At 51.8% G+C, this 19,192-nt stretch overlaps 1 protein-coding gene across 1 annotated transcript; it reads right to left on the bottom strand.

Moving 5' to 3' along the window:
- Positions 1 to 13,788: 13,788 nt before the first annotated feature.
- Positions 13,789 to 18,968, bottom strand: LOC149333733 (uncharacterized). The gene is made up of 2 exons (XM_089557789.1): positions 18,360 to 18,968; positions 13,789 to 13,978 (listed from the first exon to the last, which is right to left on the bottom strand). Exons 1-2 carry the CDS (start codon positions 18,959 to 18,961, stop codon positions 13,789 to 13,791), a joined length of 792 nt encoding a protein of 263 aa, XP_089413915.1. The 5' UTR covers positions 18,962 to 18,968.
- Between the last annotated feature and the right edge of the window lie 224 nt (positions 18,969 to 19,192).

Below are 19,192 nucleotides of genomic sequence, written 5' to 3'. Positions count from 1 at the left end.
CTGCGTGATTGTGAAGAGGGGGTTTCACTCTCACAACTCTTTTCCATCCATCTGTGGTAGGTGGCAGATGCTGCTGCGTACGCCGATGACGAAGAAGGCGATGCTACGGCATGAAACTGACGAACGAACTAAGAACATGTAGCATCGAAAAAAGACGGACGTTTCAAAATATCTTATCAGCGTCAAGAAGTCTGAAGGAAAAAATCGAGAAGTCTGCTGACCTAACGAAATTTAAAGAGGCGATGCATCAATTTTTATCAACAAAGTACAGTCAGATCTCAGTAATTAAGTGCTGAAGATTCCAATTACGATTGAAAAACATTTAATCCGTCAAAAATGCAGATGCAGACGGTCCTCGCCAGATGGCCACCAAACCATGGCTGGCAGCGGCCTGAGCGGGCCACTCGGTGGCCAAGACTTGATTGCCCGGGTCCGAGCTGACCAGCACGGCCTCCCATCGCTCAACAGAATGAATTCGTACTAGATCCTACGGTGGAGATTCTTCTTTACATTGCCATAGTATGTGGTCATACGTGACTGTTTCGCCACAGAACCTGCACTCGGGGATATAGTCATCCGGGTAAATTTTTGATAATAGATAGGGGGTAAGCAAGGACCTCGTTTGTAGTCTCCTCATGTGATCTCTTGTGCCTTAGCCAACGCTTTGTCAGGTGGTGGAAATTTGTATCTTTCTAGTTTGTAATGAGTTGTAATATCATGAAAAGATACCAGCGCCTCCTTGGAGTAATCCGTGGATACGGACGACCCACCGACTCGGTTGACGAAACCTCGAGCCATGTTGCGGGCCGCCTCGTTTCCCGAATTCCCCGAGTGATCCGGCTCCCAATAACCTCAATTTCTTTGTAAGGTTCCCTGGTCAGTTCCAGTATTCGCTGTGCCGCATTGGAGATTCTGCCCCCCGCTAAACTACGGACGGCCAATTTGAAATCCGAGGAGATCATTTCCGCGTCAGTGCTAGCTACGGCTAGCGCCACAGCCGCCTCTTCCGCTGTTTCCGAAGATTTTGTAACTACCGACACCGAGGCCTGCAGCCGCCAGCGCGCGTCCACCACCGCCAGTGCGAACGCTCCGCTTGATGTGTATTGCGCCGCGTCTACATAGACAGCTCCTGCGTCCGTTAGTCTGAAGATTCCAATGCCTAATTACAAATCAATAAACACCGGAAACCTGATGGAAGATTAACAACATCTTATTAACTAAAAACACTAGCTGCAAGAGGCTAAACAATGGATATGCATAAAGTCGCACTCCAAAATATCTTGGACAAAGTTGGAAGTCACAGAATTAAATGTCCAGGTTTCTCGATTACTACAGGACGCAAAGTTGGAGCTTCCCGGCCCTATGAGAACTGGATGTAACAAGAGGATGTGTTGGTTCTGTTTCAGTGTGCGGTCGTGAGGAATGTGAGAGAGAACAGGGTAGCGCGGAGCGGACAGCCTCAAAGCGTGCCTGCGATGGTGCACAGTGGTCAATTTTAACAGGAAGGTACAACGCATTTATTGGTCTTTCCTACTGCGGTGCCCGAATCAATGGCGGTTTTTTTTTAGTCAGCCGCAGAAAACCGGCAGCACTGGGTCATTTTTGCTTGAAGGTAAAACATTCAACATTACCAACTGCAAAGAAGGTGCTGGAGAGGACTCGCACCCCGCATAAACACTGGCACGACGGACCTCAAATAACAGACCACCTCTTCGTCCATCGAAAGCTTGGTTTGAGATATTTAGTTTGAGTTTCTTGGAAACGTAGCGCTAGTCCCGTCTTTCATGTCGTCCATGTCTTTTTTGCACAATGTTTCCGAGGAGCACAGATTGGTCTTTGCTTTGTTTCATGGAGTAGCCACCAAGTACTGAAAGATTCCCGGCACTAAGATACTTTTCAGGCGGCCCGTAGCTGCCTCTCTTATTGCTTGCGGTAGCACTGGGAACGTTCAAAACAATGTGGTCGTATATTTCAAAACCAACCGATAAATCTTAGACAAGACTGCGTTCGCATGTACGATATATTGTCACGGGTCGTTCAGACGAAGCCGGTCGTAGGGATACTGGAGGACCAGCACCACAGGAGAGGAGGCGCCAGAGACAGGCCAAGCGGTCGCGGCCGGGCTATAGTGCCTAGAATATACTATATATATATAGAGCTTTTATCCACATAAAAAAGCTTTTACGACGCCCGATCAAATCTTAAAGCAGAATGCAGCAGCTTTAGAGATCGCTACCACGCAAGTACTCCTAGTTGATGATGATGATGAATTTTTATGATGGAAGGGCAGCTTTGGCCAAAGAACGCCACGTCATAGCGTTTTTTTTTTTTTTTCACTGCACAAGCTGAGGTCAAAGACTCGTTTCCCAAGCATTTCGTCCTAAAGAAGCCCAGCACCAGACCAGGGGAAAGCTTGTACCCATTGTATCACACTACACTGGCCAGTATCGCCCTTTCATGGGCCCTCTTGCTCGACCATACTGCGCATGCTCAAGGAGCAAGTGACGTCACTTTATATAGCTGGCGTGCCTCGCCCCGGGCGCTCGCCTTCCACTGACCCAGGGAGCCATTAACGCACTTTCTATGCGCAAGTGGCGCATAGCTCAACCCCTAAACCACTGCGCTAAGAGGAGTATACCCCTCAGGGAGTCAGGGGTATATGCTGACTCCCAGAGGTTTGTGATGTAAAGTAGAAAAAGGCGTTCTGCATATATGAGGATTAACCCACTACGCTCTCGCGTCATATCTGTAATGCGGATCTTACGCGTTTCCTTTTTTTCTTTTTTCCTCTGAAGCGGCGTACGAGCATTTCTTAGATTCGTTTTGTAGCTGAAATTTCTGTTGCTTTTTCTTCACTTTCAGTAATTTGATAGCCTTTATTAGTGACTGTAAAAATAAAGATCCCTCACATGAAGAGGTGCTCAGATTCACCTAAAAACGACACCCACGGAAAGCCAAAAAGAAAGCAAACGTTGACGACAATGGGATTGCGCTCGCTATATACGCAGGAACAAAAAAATTCTATCCCACCAACCAGCCAGTACCTACGAAGCAACTGATCAGTTTTTTGTCCGAGGAACTCTTTTTCTTGGGTGAGCAAGAGTTTCTCCGGCAGTTGTTATGCTCCTTCATTTCTGTAAATAACAGTCGTCTTGTCCTGGTTTTTAGGCCAAACTGGCGCTAAGGTCTCCTTTTAGTGTTTCAATATCAAATTATTCCATTTTCACCTTTCTGTCAATAGGTATGCTATCCTATTTTGGATCGCCCACGAGATATTCCTGTTAGTCACTTAGAGATGTTTATGGTACCTGTTTAATTCACTCGCCTTACATGCTTATTGTCATGTGTTCTTGTAAATGTCATTGCATCTGGTAACCTTGGCATGTGTACATATGTAAATAAATTTTTTTCCAAAACAGTTTTGTGAAGTTGGTTACTGGGACTGATAAGACGTTTCCTTTCAGCGCTCGAAAATACGCAGAGCGTTGTTTTCGACCTAGCCTGTTCCATTCTTTGCATTCACGCCGCTGATTGTGCTTACTAGGTTTTTAGCCTTGTTCCCTCTGACTTCCTATTTGCGGTTAATGTTTCAGCGTTGCTTCGAGGCAAAAAAAAGAAGACAGGAGCATGTACATTGTTGCTTCTGACAGCGCTGGAATTCTTGCCGGAAATTCCTGCCAAAGTCGATGCCGGCAAGGCAAAGCTAAGAACGTAGAGAGGGACCATGAAAGAAAATCGTGAAAGAAGGTGAGGAACCGTAGAAAAAAAGAAGTTTGTGAAGCACGCATTTAAATGCAGGGAACAGCCTCAAGCTATGCTTCGACATTTGGGAGTTCCCAAATTCACGTAAGCATGCAAATCTGCTTACCGAGCAACCCGGAGGGCGGCAGTACAAAGATTTGCATGGGATGCCAGCGGGGCAGATTTTTCTTGCAGATCTTGGACCATTCACTCAAGGATAAAACCTGACGCTGCAGGTAGCGGCAGTATCGTATTGATTGAAGGACAGCGCACAAGAGGCATGCGAAATAGCAGGAGTGTGCCTGGAAAGCATAGTACACGGTTTTCTCTTCTCCGGACCCGGAAGTTATTCTTCAGCAGAGTTACCAGAAAGCAGAGGCCATAGATTCAAGCGAACTCATGATTTGAAGAAGGTTACTGCGCTACAACAGAGGCAATGACTAACCACACGACCGCTGCCGACGTCTCATGCAACTGGGCGCCTAACTCTAATAGTCAAAGAGTAATGTATTAAAATTAGTTATCCAGCTTACTCTTTAAAGCAATTCACCAGTTTTCTGCTGTCCGCCATCATTAGTAATACTATGCTGAAAACACAACATTTTGACCTCAAAAACCCATTTTTTATAATTACTCAGTCTTCCCTGAAACACCTTGTATAAAGTTCCATATGTTCTCAATGTCTTTTCCACGTTGTTTGCGTATACATGCCATATAGATCCTACATGATTTCTATAGGGTGACCATGCCTTCACAAGGAGTCCGTAATTTCTATAAGCGTCGCCCGTATAGTTTATATCCACTCTATATGTCCCGTGTGGCTTATTATGCACAATCCGGAAAGCATATAACTATTAACCTCGCCTTTCGAAACGTTTCACTAAAGACGGCCAGAACGCTTATATGTTGGGGCCTTGTCGATGATAACGAATGGAAGACAGTGTGTTTTTGGCATTGAGACATTGCTGCCGATGAATAAAATTATTCATCCACCTATGCCATTTCGCTTCGAGTTCACGTTTGTAGGTCTCCATACTGCTCTGTTTAGTGCCCAGAACGTCGCGAGGACGAAACATGCGGACGCACGCAGGTGTCTCCAGCCGCTCACCGCTGCACTGGGACCCCACAGCTCTGAGCACAAACGGTCAATTCCACGCAGCACTCAGCTTTTCAAATGTAGCCTCCCAGAGGCAGTCGCAAGCGAACCGGTATGGGCAGGAGCCTTTCGACTGCCTAATTTCTCAGGCACAGTTTACTTTCGATGCGCGAGAAAGCTCAATATGTAAGAGGTATGAATGATATGAACTGGTTTTGGTTTGGTTTATGGGGTTTAACGTCCCAAAGCGACTAAGGCTATGAGAGACGCCGTAGTGGAGGATGATATGGAGTGAAGGAGACGCCGTAGGATGATATGAACTGTAAAAAATTCCATACGCCCGGCGACCGTTCTTAAAAAGTACTCCTGAGTAGTACTCGGGAACTTTCTGCATGAAGGTTCCCTGGGCACATTCGCTGCAAATCCACCGCGCTGTTCTGGTTCCGAGAGCTCGTTTCTCATTTCCGCACGTTCCGCGCTCTTTGCTTAAAAGGGGATGTTTTGTTTGTGCTGGTTAGAGGTCGTTTAAATGGCAGCGTATATTTGAATATGTGGTGAATGCAGAGCTGAGACTACGGTGAGTTCAGAAACGGCGTGATGAAAATGATTCTCACCCACCTGCAGCGGCAATCATCAGAATTGGCTTGTATTCACCGAACTGTAACAGTTTTGCTTGTTAAACTTTTTGTATTTTTGAGTTTCTATGCGGCCCAAAATTATATGGGTTTTGACATCAACGACCAAACCGAATATTATGCATTATTTAATCGCGTCATAGACTTAAGGCGGAGCTTAAGTGTCCGCTCCAATTTTTAAGGCGAAAGCTTTTAATGCCTCATTGTTGTCAACAAAAGGATGTAAGCAGAAGCTTTTTTCACGGTTTTGACGGTTGGACAACTATCTTTACCCGCATAGCATGCTGGGATTTCGCCTCCAACTATCGGCCATGCTCCAACTCACACACGACTTTTTCGACCAGCTTCTTCCAGGTCACGCCAAGACAGTATTAGCTTTGGATCTCTCCAAAGCTTTTGACCGCATTGAACATCAGGCGATCATGACTGCTCATGACTGCGCACACCCCCATTGAATGTGGGTGTGCGCACGTACGCCTACATACAAGCATTCCTCACTGAACGCACTGCTGAGATACACTTCGGCCCTCTGTTTTCCCCCTCCTACACGCTTCAGAGCATCGGCACCCCTCAAGGGTCCGTCCTCTCCCCATTTTGTTTGACATGACCCTCCTCGCCCGAAAATTGTCCACTATTCCCCACCTGAAGCACACTCTTTATGCCGACGATCTCACCCTGTGGACCACCCACGGTAGTGACGGCGGCATAGAGAACACCTTAAAGGAAGCAGCCATACTCACACAAAATTACGCACGGACCATCGGACTGTCTTGCTCCCTAGAGAAGTCCGAACTCTTTCTCATCCGGCCTAAGAACCACCGCTGCCCCCGCTCCCCCATTGCCATTGAAGTGAATGGTGACCTGGTACCTGAGGTTGGCACCCTCTGTGTATTGGGCCTGCACATTCAGAATGATGGCAGAAACACCACCACCCTCAAGAAACTCAAACAGGTTGTAGGCACGATATCGCACATCCTCCGCACGGTTTCGGGACGTCAGAGAGGCATGAAGAAGCGCGACGTATGTCGCCTAATTCATGCCTTTGTCCTCAGCCGTGTGCTGAACACTACCCCATACTTACAACTATCCAAACATGATATAAACGCTTTGGATGCTTTGATTCGCAAGGCATTCAAGGTAGCATTTCATCTTCCCCTCAATACACCCACAGACAGATTACTAGGCCTGGGCCTCCACAACAAGATCGGGGAACTGGTCGAGGCCCACCGACAGGCCCAATACATGAGGCTCACACAAACCTCCACAGGTCGGTCTATACTGGACTCCCTCGGAATCAAAATACCGGACAACGACCCAACCCTCCTCGCCATCCCACGACCCTTTCACCGGGAGCCCCTCATAAGGCCGTTCCCGAGGAATATGCACCCGTCCCACCGTGAGCAGCGCCGCAGAGCCCGTGCGAAGCGTAGGGCTCCGAGCCGCACGCCGTATGGGGGGACGCTGCCTGCACGAGTGATGAAGCGACAGCAGCTATGGTGGACTCCTTTTTTATACGCCCTCCTCACACTACCTCTCCCTCCAGACACCTCCCCAGAGGCTACTGAGCAAGCCTCCATTGAACTTGCTATCACCCGCACGGAAGCCCCAGTACATTTTTAGCGAGCTGACGCAGGTCTACAGAGCCTCACGCCAGCTCTACCCCCCGCCCCACCCCTCCCTAGATAACAAACAAGCAACACTCTCGCGCAGACTACAGGCACACTCTTTCCCCTCACCCCTTACCCTAGCCCACTATTATCCCTCCTTCCCTACTCCGCCATGGACCCTATGCCCAAAACCCTTCGCATCTTCCCTCCACATCTTTTCCCTCTGCCCGGCGGACCCTCCCCCGCGGGACCTAGTGAACCTCAAGACCTGGGAGGACTGGGAGACCCTTCTGTGCACGGAGGACCCGGCCGTGTATACCATCGCCACCGGCCGGGCTGCCAGTGTTATGGACCTTAGGAACATAAACACTGAGTGCAGTGGGTTCGTGCAAGGACCCTGGGGCGTGCCCCGAATTCCTGTTACAATAAAGTTTCTCTCTCTCTCTCTCTCACCGAGATATGTGAGAGAGTAACTGCCTAATTTCCTTTCCTCAAATGCAATTTTCATTTTCTTCATTACGGCCCTTCTTTCTCTTTCTTCTTTCACTCCCATTTCCTCTCTTCCTGTACAGTGCGGTTCAGGTGTCCAGCGAGATGACAGAGATGACTGCGCCATTTCTTTTCCTCAAAAAGCGTTGAGCTCAAAGATCAAGGCACCGCGGAAGGGTGGTGGCGTTCCGTGGACTCCCTGGCAGCGGTACACCACGCTGCCGCGTTCGACTCCTAAAGGTGAAGCTTAAGCATCTTTAATTAGCAGTAATTTGGTAATTTGATAAATTGGTTTTCAGGAAAGGAAATGACGCAGTATCTGTCTCACATATCCCTGCGGACACCTGAACCGCGCCTTAAAAGAAAGGAGGAAGGAAGAGAGAGAGAGAGAGAGAACAACTTTTATTTAGAAAGCCTGCAGAGTCGGTTAGGCTCCCTCCAAGCAGGGAGGACAAGCTTTTACCGCGACGCGGCCACTACGTCAATCTCGTGCGTTGTGCTCCTTGAGGTCTTGTTACGTCCCTCGCTACTTCCGCGGGTTCGAGAGGGCCGCCGCCCCCTTCCTGGGAGGAAGGAAGGAATGAAAGCAGAAAGATAGAAAGAGGTGCCGTAGTGGAGGTCTCCGGATAATTTCGACCACCTGGGGATCTTTATCGTGCACTGACATCGCACAGCACACGGGCGCCTCTTGCTTTTCGCCTCCATCGAAACGTTGCTGCCGCGGTCGGGTTCGAACCCGGGTACTCCGGCTCAGTAGACGAGCGCCTTACCACGGAACCACCGCGGCGGGTACATTAATTAGCAGTTACTTAGTATTTAGTCATTAATCAGTAATTAGCCAATAATTAGTAATGTGTCATTGCTTAGTAATTAGTGATTAATTATGTGTGACGTCCTCCTGTGGTGGCGTCACCAGTGCCACAGAGGCAGTGAAAGTGGCGCGGAAAACGCTTTCGGCGCTACGCATATTAGACAGTCAAAGTGCCCCCAGAATGTTTTCGTTAAGCTTGGCCTTGTTTTGTATGGATATCCTGTAAATTCTTGAACGCTCAGAGAAAGTTTAGGGAGTTCTTGTTTATGTGCCCCATGGAATAAATTCGGCTTATAGTGTCTGCTTTTTCCCTGCTAGTTTTAATCTGTTCTGAATAGATATGCTAAACATTCCAAGCATTGTTTGCCTCTTCGAAGGGGATTAATTCTTAGGTGTTCTTGAATGACGTCTATGAATGAAGAAACCCTCCAGAGATAGTTACTGACACTGCTTATTTCATCGCTACAAACCTGTTATATTTTATTTTTCTGCACAGTGACCTTCGTGGCTTGAATGCTTCTAGAAAATTTGATGCACTTTTGTTTTTACAACACCAGCGAGCAAGCATTTGTAAAGGCAGAAAAAATTGACCACGTCACATACCATGTCCACTGCTTTAGAATAATAAATATCACACTCTTAAAACTTCGTAGACAAAGTGTACACCTGGAGGTGTTCTGATCTTAACTTCCAAAAGGTTCTCCCTATGCAGCCAAAACTATTTTATTGCATCAATCCCGATGGAAAACATAAATCTTCTCTGCAATCTTGTTCGTGACGTTTACACCTACGCAACGAATGGATGCTATAAATCGCTTTCTCTGTACGCCTTACAGTCTGCTTAGATTGTTTCTCACTGTCGATGCAGCACCTCCAAATCTACAATGTAGCTCCAGCGCACAATCCTCTGCACAGAAATTTCTATTCAATGACCAGCGAACAAATTACTTCTGACTGTTGCGATAACTCACTTGTTCTGGCAATAAAGGCAGGGAGGTATTGGATTGCCCGAACCGCTGAAAGATTGCTTGGTAGAGTAGCTTTCCGGGAACACGGTGGTCGATAACCCCGATGAAGTAATCTTGTTCTGCTACTAGCATCTGAGAAAAAAGAGGCGAACTGTGGTAGTTGAAACGCAGTAAACTGGTCGGTGCCAGAAACACATTTGTTTTCGCTGAAAAAAAGCTCCGAGTCACCCACTAAAGAGGCTTGGGAGACCTTCCTCCTCGTGCGCTTGAGTTTGAAGGCGCAAGCTGCCCTCGCATCTTGCAGTATCTCGCGGCATCCCTTTCTAGAGACACGGATCAAGATGCCGGCATTCGCCATATGCACATCCCGGGCTGAGGACGCGGACCAAGAAGCTGGCATTCACCATCTGCACCGGCTCATCCTATCGCTGTGTGCTCTCTCTCTCTCACGTAGGGGGTGAAAAATTTAGTTCATGGAGATGAGCACAAGCCATGAGCATGTTTTTGCACATTTTTCTTAGAAGTTCGTCGCGTTAAACCAATAGTAGCAACCCGCTCAAAACTGTGTTCTTACAGAGCTGAAGCACTGTTTCAGAGTGTTAAGATTAGTTTATAAGCGGAAACTTTTTTTCGTTATCTTGCGCGTTGTTTCGTGAAAGCAAGCGAGAAATCGCGAAATCCGCAATCGATGATACTGTGCCGCAGAAATGCTGCAAATGATGACCGCTCCTGGAGAGTCGCAATGTAGTCGCGAAATTATTGTCGCGGAATATATGTTTCGAGGAAGAGTAAAAATGTTCTTTCGGAAGTGTGCAAAACAAAACCGCCGTCTTATTCAGGTTCATGCTTTGCGCGGCGTAAACCTTGAATTGCCAATGATTAATTCCAGGATAGCACTGGCAACATCGCATATGGTCGACAAAGACATCAAAATAAAAATTTAATATTGAGTTCTTAGCCTTGGCACATTAAAATGTAGACTTTGAGAGCACGGCAAATGCTCCCAGACGCAGAAAAGCTTCTTGCCTTCTGAAATTTACATGAATCACCCGCTGACCGGAGCCATCGAACCCCAATAAAATGGTCCATGGCCATTCAAATGCCTGCGAGGCAGCCTTTGCGAAAGACGGGCTCCGCGTATAAAAGACTTTTTGCCAATGTGGCTTGCCATTTTGGATTCGTTTTATGTACCTGGCTTGGCATTAGGAAGTTAGCCGAGGATAAAATTGTTCTAGCTAGCGCAGGAAAAAATGAATTGAGTGGATATATGAGAGGACTTTGTGCTGCAGGGGAGATACATTTAGCACTTGATCTCACTCCCACTGCTCTCTACTACGAATGCTCTGCAAAGTTATGGCGACAGTAGGCGCGTTTCGTCTGCTTTTCACGGCATCGCGGCCGCCGCGGCCTAAAAGCTATTCGCGGTGCTAGCGTGCGCTGCAACTTAAAGTCTAGTGCTAGGGAATTTTGCTTGTGCAACGTTAGAGGAGCAAGCTTCGAGAGTGGAGTCGTCTTCTTTCGACGGCACCGTGGCTTGCTTCAAAGTCTAAGGTGGTTTGTTAGGGCTTTAACGTCCCAAAGCGACTCAGGTTATGAGGAACGCCGTAGTGAAAGGCTTCGGAATTTTCAACCACGTGGTGTTGGTTCTTTAATGTGCACTGACATCATACGGTACATGGGCCTCGATAATTTCACCTCCATCGAATTCTATCGCCGCGGCTGGGATCGGATCCGCGTCCTTTGAATTAGCAGCCGGATTCTATAACAACGGACCCACCGCGGCGGCTCCAAGTGCAATAATTCGCGTCTAATATCTCTGGTGGTGTGGCTATAGCGCTGGAAGCTTCGTTTGTGACCAACACTGCACCCTGGCTTATGACAGGCGTCGAGTCAACGGCATCTGAAGAGTAAATTGTTCACTCTTCTTGGATTTAAGAACCAAGGAAATAATTAGACAGGATATGCACCATCTCACGAGGCGTTTGTGGACCTTTTAGCGGGATCTCGCTTCCATTAACATATCTTTCTTGACTCAGCAAGGTTCGTTCATGCCAGTTATCTCTACTGTATGTCTCTTGACATGTTGTACTTGCGTAGTCGAGACGGCTTATAATGTAGACGCTAAAATATGGATACGGCGCGTGCCGTGGACGACTTTGAGGTATGTGGTGACTGTGAAGCAAAGTTACTATCGCGGTGAAAAGAAATGCCAAAGCCGAGCGCGTGGCTTGCGACACAATCGGGGCTTCCTCTAACTAGTAGTCAGAAATTGCGCGCCTCGCGGAGCACGGACGCAGTATTCGTGCGTGCGCTGAGGGCGCCCGGTCCCTACAGCGTCGCCGGAAACGAGGAGGTCGGTAATGTCGCCTCAACGCCGCACATGAGCTTCCTCCTACCAATGTTCCGCTCACCCCGGAAGACGTCCGCGCGCTGAGCCACAATCACCTGCGTTAAAAATGCCCGGAAGCACGCATCGGGCACCAAACGCATCGCCGTATTCGGCTTGCTTTCTCCAGCGTCGCGTCTACAGCGCGCGAGGATCCTTGCAATTCGCGTCAGCTGCGTGTCGCCAGGAGAAATACGGGCACCATGGAGTTTCATTCTTCGACGCGTTCATGTGATTACAGTGCAGTCGAGGCTTTGGTGTTCCTGCTTCTGCGCTGTGCCGCTTTGGCAGACCCGCGTCGCGAGATGCTCGCGACTCAACTAGCGGGCACGCTAGCACCGCGAAAGGCTTCGGTGCCGCGACTGCCGCGACGCACTGAGAAGCAGACCACGCGCGCCTGCGTCGCAATAGCAACGCAGCGCATGCGCAGAGAGCAGTGGTGGTGAGATAAAGTGCTAAAAGTGTCTCCCGTGCTGTCGTGAACCTAAATACGCTCGTGATAATGATAATGAATGCAAATAGCCGCATTTCTGCCATAAGTAAACAGGTGAGTTATACATATTTTTACCGATGGTGAAATAATCACTTCTCGTGTTTAATTTTTCAACTTCTCGTGTTTAATATCAAATACTACAGGAAACTATTTCCTTTCACATGATGTCAGCACCGAGTACGAGAATAAGCAGGAGTGACATCAAAGGAAGCCTAGTGGTTTAATTGGGCATCCTCCTCGTACGCGCAAAGCGGGATGTTCGACATCGGCGCCTTCGAAGTACTGGATTTCTGAGGGGCGAAATACTGTTTGAATCTCTCGTCATGCAGACCAAACACTTAACAAGCACAATAATTTCTACTTCCTTTTCATTTTGAATATTAAGTCATGGCCATCAGCAGTGTCAAAATTGAAAGGCTGCGCTTTGAACAACGACAAAATTAAAACATCGCCTCCGAAGCGGAGCCACCATGTTAAATCCCAGGTACGCGGGGCCGCATTTCGATAAATTAGAGAAAAGAAAAACGCCTATGTGCTGTGCACTGTATGGGGGTTATTCTTGTAGTAACGCTCAAAGGGCTAGAAGCAGTTGTCGCTCTCTAGCACCAGCGTGCCAGCCCTAGCAGTCAGAGCTGTGACCCCCAACCCGCGGTGCGGTGAGTCGCAACCACGGCGGGTTCGGGCCAGAGGGGACAAACACGAGTATGTTACTCGGATGAGCGTTTATTGCTCCCGAGCAATACAATGCAGCAGCAACAATACAACCGCCGTAACGAGGGCGAGTGTTCCGCTCGCGTACGGGGGTGAAAAACACAAAGGGCAGAACGCACGCAAAAATGTGGGGGAAGAAGGTTCCGCTCACCTCGCGTGGTTCCTCGCTCACGGCCCGCGGCCGTCAAGTCACACACGGTGGCCGGGCGATAAGGGCAGCGGTCTCCGTGGCAGATCTATGATCCGTGCGTGTGCACGGCTCCCGCCAGAAGACGAGCGAGCCTCGGGAGAAACGCGCCTTCTTCCCGGGCTGTGGAGAGGAGGTCTCTCCGTTGTGAAAGGGGAAAGAGGGAAAGTCCCCGCTGCGGTCGCGGCGGGGCGAGGAAGGAAGTGGGGGTGGCGTGAGTGCCCTCCCTCGCAAAACCTCCCGAACGGCGCGCGCATAGCATCGCGTGATAATTACGCGCGGCCGTTACAATGGGGCAGGGGATTCATGTGTATCCCCACATCCCCCCCTCCTTAAAACTGCCCTACGGCCGAGAAGTGACCGCGTTCACAAAAAAGGGTGTACCTAGTGGGGCCGGCAAAACGCCGTTAAACTTTAAAAACCAATAAAGAAAAGATTCAGCTCACAGCCAGCAGTGCCGTCGTCGAAGGCCGTGGACGCCAGTACAGGAAGGCAGTGTAGACGACCGCCATGGACGGCCGTGGAGCCCAGGATTGAAGGGGGTCGATGACCGCAGGTCCCGTGAGTCGGCCAGGGCAGCTTTGCCGGGACGCGCGGGCGGCAGGCAGGCTCAGGCAATTACGCACCGTGTCGTTCCGTTGCACAGCGTACGGCAGGCCTCCACTTAGCTGGTTGAACCGCTCGCTTTTGGCTCGCCCTTTTTTTTCCTCTTGATGGGGGTGGCAAAGGACGCGCCGACCCATATTCCCTCTGCCGCGGAGGACTTGCGAGGCGGGCCCAGCGGGGCACCAAGCTTCTCTTGTGGGGGAAGCCGCCGCCGCGGGGACATGGGGAACTCCACGGCGGCTTCTCTGCTGCAAGTTTCGCCATGGTAGACACAGGCCCCGGTTTCCCCGAATTCTCGCTCGTTCGTCCTGCGGCCGACAGGAAGCTGTTCTTCTTCTGCGCAACTTGGTGGCGATAGCGGGCTCTTGGCTCCGGAATGCGGCCGCCCTCCAAACGGCCTGGCTCTCGGTGTTCGAAGCAGCAACGGTCGTTGCGGCGTCCGCTGGCCCTCCTCCGGGCACGCTGTGAAGGCTGGCCTGCGGCTGCAAAGCTGTCTTTTCTTTCTAGTTACTTTTACAATTTACATTTTTTTTTCTTTTAGCTAGTCTAACCACGCTCGGTCTTTTCCGAAGAGAAAGTGTGTGCTTGCCCCGGAAGCCACGGTGCGAAATATGGAAGGGGTGTTCCGTCCATATTAAGCAGGAGAAATTACTCCCTGCGCGTTGGTCAGAGTTGTTTCTGCCGTGGGCGCAAGTTGTAACGAGGCGTCGGGCTCTGTTGTCGAGCCTTGCCTCTCGGTGCGGCTGCCTGCTGGCGGGGGAGGGTGTTCTCCACAGGCCACTCGTTCCCTCTGTCAAAGTAGGGTTTGAGATCACAGACATGCACTGGCCCGCCGGTCGGTCTTAGCGTCAAGTCCGCCAGCCTGTAGACGAGAGAGGAAAGTTTCTCCCGAACTACATATGGTCCCGTCCATTTCGGCGCCAGAGAAGCAGAAAACCGCTTACTGGCATCGCTCAGAACGTGACTGCGCCTCAACACCAGGTCACCCGGTTTGAAGTGAACTTCCCGGTGAGAGCGGTCATACTGCGCTTTCTGCTGGGCCCCAGCAGTGCTCAGATTTCGGCGTGCTTTGTCCAAAGCCTCCGTCATCCTCGCGCGCAGCCCGGTCGCATAGTCGGCGCGTGCCGACCAAGCAATCGGGTTGTCGCTGCGAACCTGTAGAGTAAGTTCTAACGGGTTCGGCAGCTCCCTGCCAAGGTTGAGAGCGGCAGGTGTGTCCCCAGTCGAGCGGTTCACGGTCGACCTGAGAGCAAACCCAATCTCGGGGAGACAGGTGTCCCAGTCGATGAGCGTCTCCGCAAATGCAACGAGCATGTGCTTGATGTTGCGGTTCACGCGTTCCGTGGGATTCGCCTGGGCGTGGTACGTGGTTGTTCTCCTTTGCTTAATGCCAAGGGCCGCACAGGAGTCCACGAAAAGTTTGGCAGTGAAGTACGATGCATTGTCCGTTATCAACTGCCCGGGGTAGCCGAATCGTGTGAACACCTCGATCAGCTTCCCCATGATTACGCGTGCCGTCAGCTTTCGAAGTGGGAACAGTTCCACCCATTTGCTGAAATGGTCTGTGACAACGAGCAGATATTGGTTTCCACTCGGAGTCCTGGGGTAAGGTCCCATGACGTCACAAGCCGCAATTTGCCAAGGACCCTGGCTATTGATCGGCTGCATGAGCCCAGGTGGGCGTCCACCACGTGGCTTGACCCTTTGGCACACGTCGCACGAGCGGGCGTAGCGTATCGCATCCCGCTTCAAGCCAGGCCAGGTAGCGAGGCGGCACAACTTGAGGTAAGTCTTAGGCCACTCGCATGCCCAGCGATGCACGTGTCGTGAAAGTAGCGTAAAAGTGCTCCTCTCAGCGTGCGTGGAATCACCACCTTGAAGGACTCGTGTGTATCCTTCTCGGAGGGGATATATCTCAGCAGGATGCCATCGGAGTCGAGCAGATAGGAGTCCATCGCGCTCACAGCATTACCAGCTGTGTTCGAGCGCCCCGCACGGACAACAATACCAGTTGCCTCCATGTGCGCCGCGGCCGCGCCGCCCGGCTCCCTGAGCCCGTCGAACACTTTTCGACAAAATGGATCCTCCCGCTGTGCCTCCAATAGCTCCCTTCTGCTGAAAACGCTCACCACTGAACTGATGCCTTCAAAGTAGTTTACGCTTTCGCCCTGGGAAGGCGGGGTGTCCCTTCCCTCGGGGCGTTGTGTGAGCTGCGCGGCAGTCGCGCTGCTCTGGCTGTCGGGCGCGGCGGAGTGGGCAGTGTTGTTACTTCCCAAGCCGTCAACGGGCGCGCGCGAAAGTGCGTCCGCCACCACGTTGTTCTTGCTTTCCTGTAGCGCACGGTAAAGTCGTAACGCTGGAGGAGTAGCGCCCATCGCGCTAGGCGTCCGGACGGCTCGCCTAGGCGTCTCAGCCAAGTGAGTGCCATGTGATCAGTCTCAATCACGAAAGCGACTCCATCGACATAGTAGTCGAACTTCCGCAGAGCGAAGATAATCGCGAGACATTCTTTTTCTGTCACGGAATAGTTTCTCTCTGCGGGAGTTAATGAGCGGCTGGCGAACGCCACCGGTCTCAGGCTACCTCCGTGCTCTTGAAGCAGGACTGCTCCTAAGCCCAGGTCACAAGCGTCCGTGTGGATCACAAATTCCCTGTTCAGGTCAGGCAGCCTTAGCTCTGTGGTTTCCGCGAGCGCGCAAGTGAGATGGCGTAGTGCCGCCTCTTGCTCGGGTCCCCAATGCCACTTCACACCTTTCCTTAACAGCGCTGTTAAGGGGGCTTGCAGAGCGGCGCAATCTGGGATAAACTGTCGATAAAAGCTCGTCAGCCCCAGAAAGCGTCTCAGTCCGCCTATGTCTGCCGGCGACGGGAACTGCAAAATAGCCCGCAGCTTGTCTTCGCACGGCAGAAGGCGTCCTTTGTCTAGCGTAAACCCCAACAGTGTTATTCGGTCGCCGCTATCTGGGTCTTGTTCGGGTTCAGAGTGATTCCCGCAGACCTCAGCCTTTCCAGTACATCCCTGAGATGGCGTAAGTGCTCATCAAAGGTTTCCGAATACACGACAATGTCATCCAGGTAAGCAAGAGCGTGGTGCCACCTTGCATCGCCTAGGACACGGTCCATCAGACGCTGGTACGTCGCGGGCGCGCCGACCAGGCCGAACGGCATTCGGGTAAACTGGAAAAGTCCCCTGTGACAAGTGAAGGCAGTTTTCTCTCGGTCACTGGGGGTCATCTCCACCTGATAGTATCCTCTGCTAGCATCGAGCGTAGTGAAGTACTTCGCTCCACCAACATTGGACACTATCGAGGGAATGCTCGGAAGTGGGTATGCGTCCTTCCGTGTCACCTCGTTCAGGCGTCGATAGTCCACACAAAGGCGGGTTGTTCCAGCCTTTTTGGGCACCAGCACCACTGGAAACCCCCAGGGGCTGTTTGATCGTTCCACAACGCCTGTATCGAGAAGCTCGTCCAGTGCGTTATCGAGCGATTTCTTCTTAGCCAAGCTGACTGGCCGAGGATTGCACTTCCATGGAACAGCGTCGCCTGTCTCAATTTTGTGCCTAACCAGCGTAGTGCAGCCAGGCCGCTCCGTGAATACGGCGTCGTACTCGTTTAGGAGCAGAGACAAACGCGCTTTTTCCTCCCCCGACAAGGTGTCTGAGTTGTCCAGCAGCGGGTGGGGAGGCCTGCATGCCGCCGTGGCACAGAGTGCAACCGCAGGGGGGACAGGGGGTCGCGCGGGAGGGGAGAGGTTCCCTTCCGCGCTTTTCCTCTCGGCGCGGTCGACAGGCTGGTTGTTCAGCCGGGCCGAAGGCGTTTCGAGGCTCTTTTTCGGGCGATCGTTGCGTACGTCTGCGCGCGAAGCATCGGAAAGCGAATGTCCTTTCGACGCTTTTTGGGGTTGAACGAAAGGTTTCAGGGTGCCACATGCTCGCTCCCTATATCCTCCGTTGCAGACCTCAATAACAATGCCCGTCTTGGCGAGGAAGTCTCTACCAAGAATAATTGGAACCGACAGGCCGGGGAGGTGAGCGAAGCGCTGGCGCCTCACTCGTTTCTCCCACCGCACCACAAGCCGCGCGGCACCGCTCGCGTGTGCAGTGCCGCTAGCTAATCGGAACGTGAGGTTGCTCGCTCGCAGTCGGAGTCCGTTCCGACGGAGATGCTTACATACCTCGTCGCCAAACAGGGATGCGCTCGCTCCTGTGTCTACCAAAGCCATGAATTTACGTTGTGCCACTGTAAGCTCAATAAGCGGTACTGGCGTGTCGCTGGGTGGTTCCAAACGACAAGCCAGCGGGGCTAGGAGTTCGTGTGACTCACTGAGCACCGTTGTTGACGCCGCCGCCGGTTGCGAAGCGTTGCTCACCGGCGGCTGCGTTCGTTTCCCGAAAGCGCGTGCTCTCGGTTCACGGGGCGACTGCACTCCCGGGCGTAGTGCCCTCGTTGGTTGCACCGGTAGCAGAGGGTATTCGGCCGTTGCCGGGCGGGGCAGTTGTCGCCTCGCGCCGGCTGACCGTTCCTCCCTGCCGGGCGAACCGTCGCAGATGCCCTTTGGTCTAGCGTCCTCGGGTCGGTATGTCGGTCGCGATTCTGCATACCTTGGCCACGCGCAGCGTGTGCTGACCGCATAGCATACGTGTACGGGTCGAGAGCTCGGTCTGACAGTTCCCAACCTTTTCTCAGTTGCCCGTCACTGAATGCAACCAATTCGGCTCCCCGGGAACGGTTTCGAAAAGTGTCTCCGTTCCAGGCGCATCGCGGCTCAAGTGCCTGCGACGCTGGCGGGGGTGGCCGATACGCGCGGGAGGCGAGTATGTCCGCCTGTATGCGCTTGGCTGCCGAGGCGAGTTCGTCCAAGTCCCTGAACGGTACGCCTCGTAGGTAGGCTGCGAAGGTAGGGTGCGCTTGTCGCGTGACACGCTCTACCTTCTCGCCGTTCGAAGCTGAGGGGTCTGCAAAACGATAGAGTTCGTCCATCGCCCTCACGTACTCAAGCAACGATTCGTCCGGATGCTGAGTACGCAGCTCCAACTCGCGCCGCAGACGACGGTCGTAATCTGCGAGCAAGAACTCCTCGCGAAACCTCGCTCGGAACTCCTCCATCGTGCGAGACCGATAGCCAGTAAGGCGGAACCAGCGGGCAGCCTGATCAGTCAGTGAGATTGGCACGACACGCGCCAGAATCTCGCCATCGGAAAGCCCTGTCGCCTGCTGGTAGGTCAGCATGCGCTCAAGGTACTCGTTGGCAATGACAAGATCATGGTAGCCACCGTACCTGGGAAGGTCCACCCTTAGCCTCGGACTCGCCGCTGGAGCGGGTGTTTGCAGGTTGTTCTGCACGATACCCGTGAGGCTCTCTACGAGGCGCAAGGCATTGCGCAACACAGCCTCTTGGGCCTGGCCAGGTAGTTCTGGCTGAGCGGCCCCGTGGGATGAGCAAGATTGCACATGTCGCGC

The sequence above is a fragment of the Amblyomma mixtum genome, chromosome 8 (assembly GCF_055824585.1).
Source record: "Amblyomma mixtum isolate Tamu chromosome 8, ASM5582458v1, whole genome shotgun sequence".
Taxonomy (NCBI): Eukaryota; Metazoa; Arthropoda; class Arachnida; order Ixodida; family Ixodidae; genus Amblyomma; species Amblyomma mixtum.
This window is presented reverse-complemented; position numbering and strand designations above follow the sequence as displayed.

What these genes read in the sequence shown, in the direction of transcription:
- LOC149333733 (XM_089557789.1), bottom strand. Translation starts at nt 18,961, where the DNA reads ATGCTGACCTACCAGCAGGCGACAGGGCTTTCCGATGGCGAGATTCTG. An exon ending in CCGTACACGTATGCTATGCG is followed by an intron (nt 13,979 to 18,359) that starts GTCAGCACACGC and finishes CGAAACTTGCAG; the next exon opens with CAGAGAAGCCGCCGTGGAGT.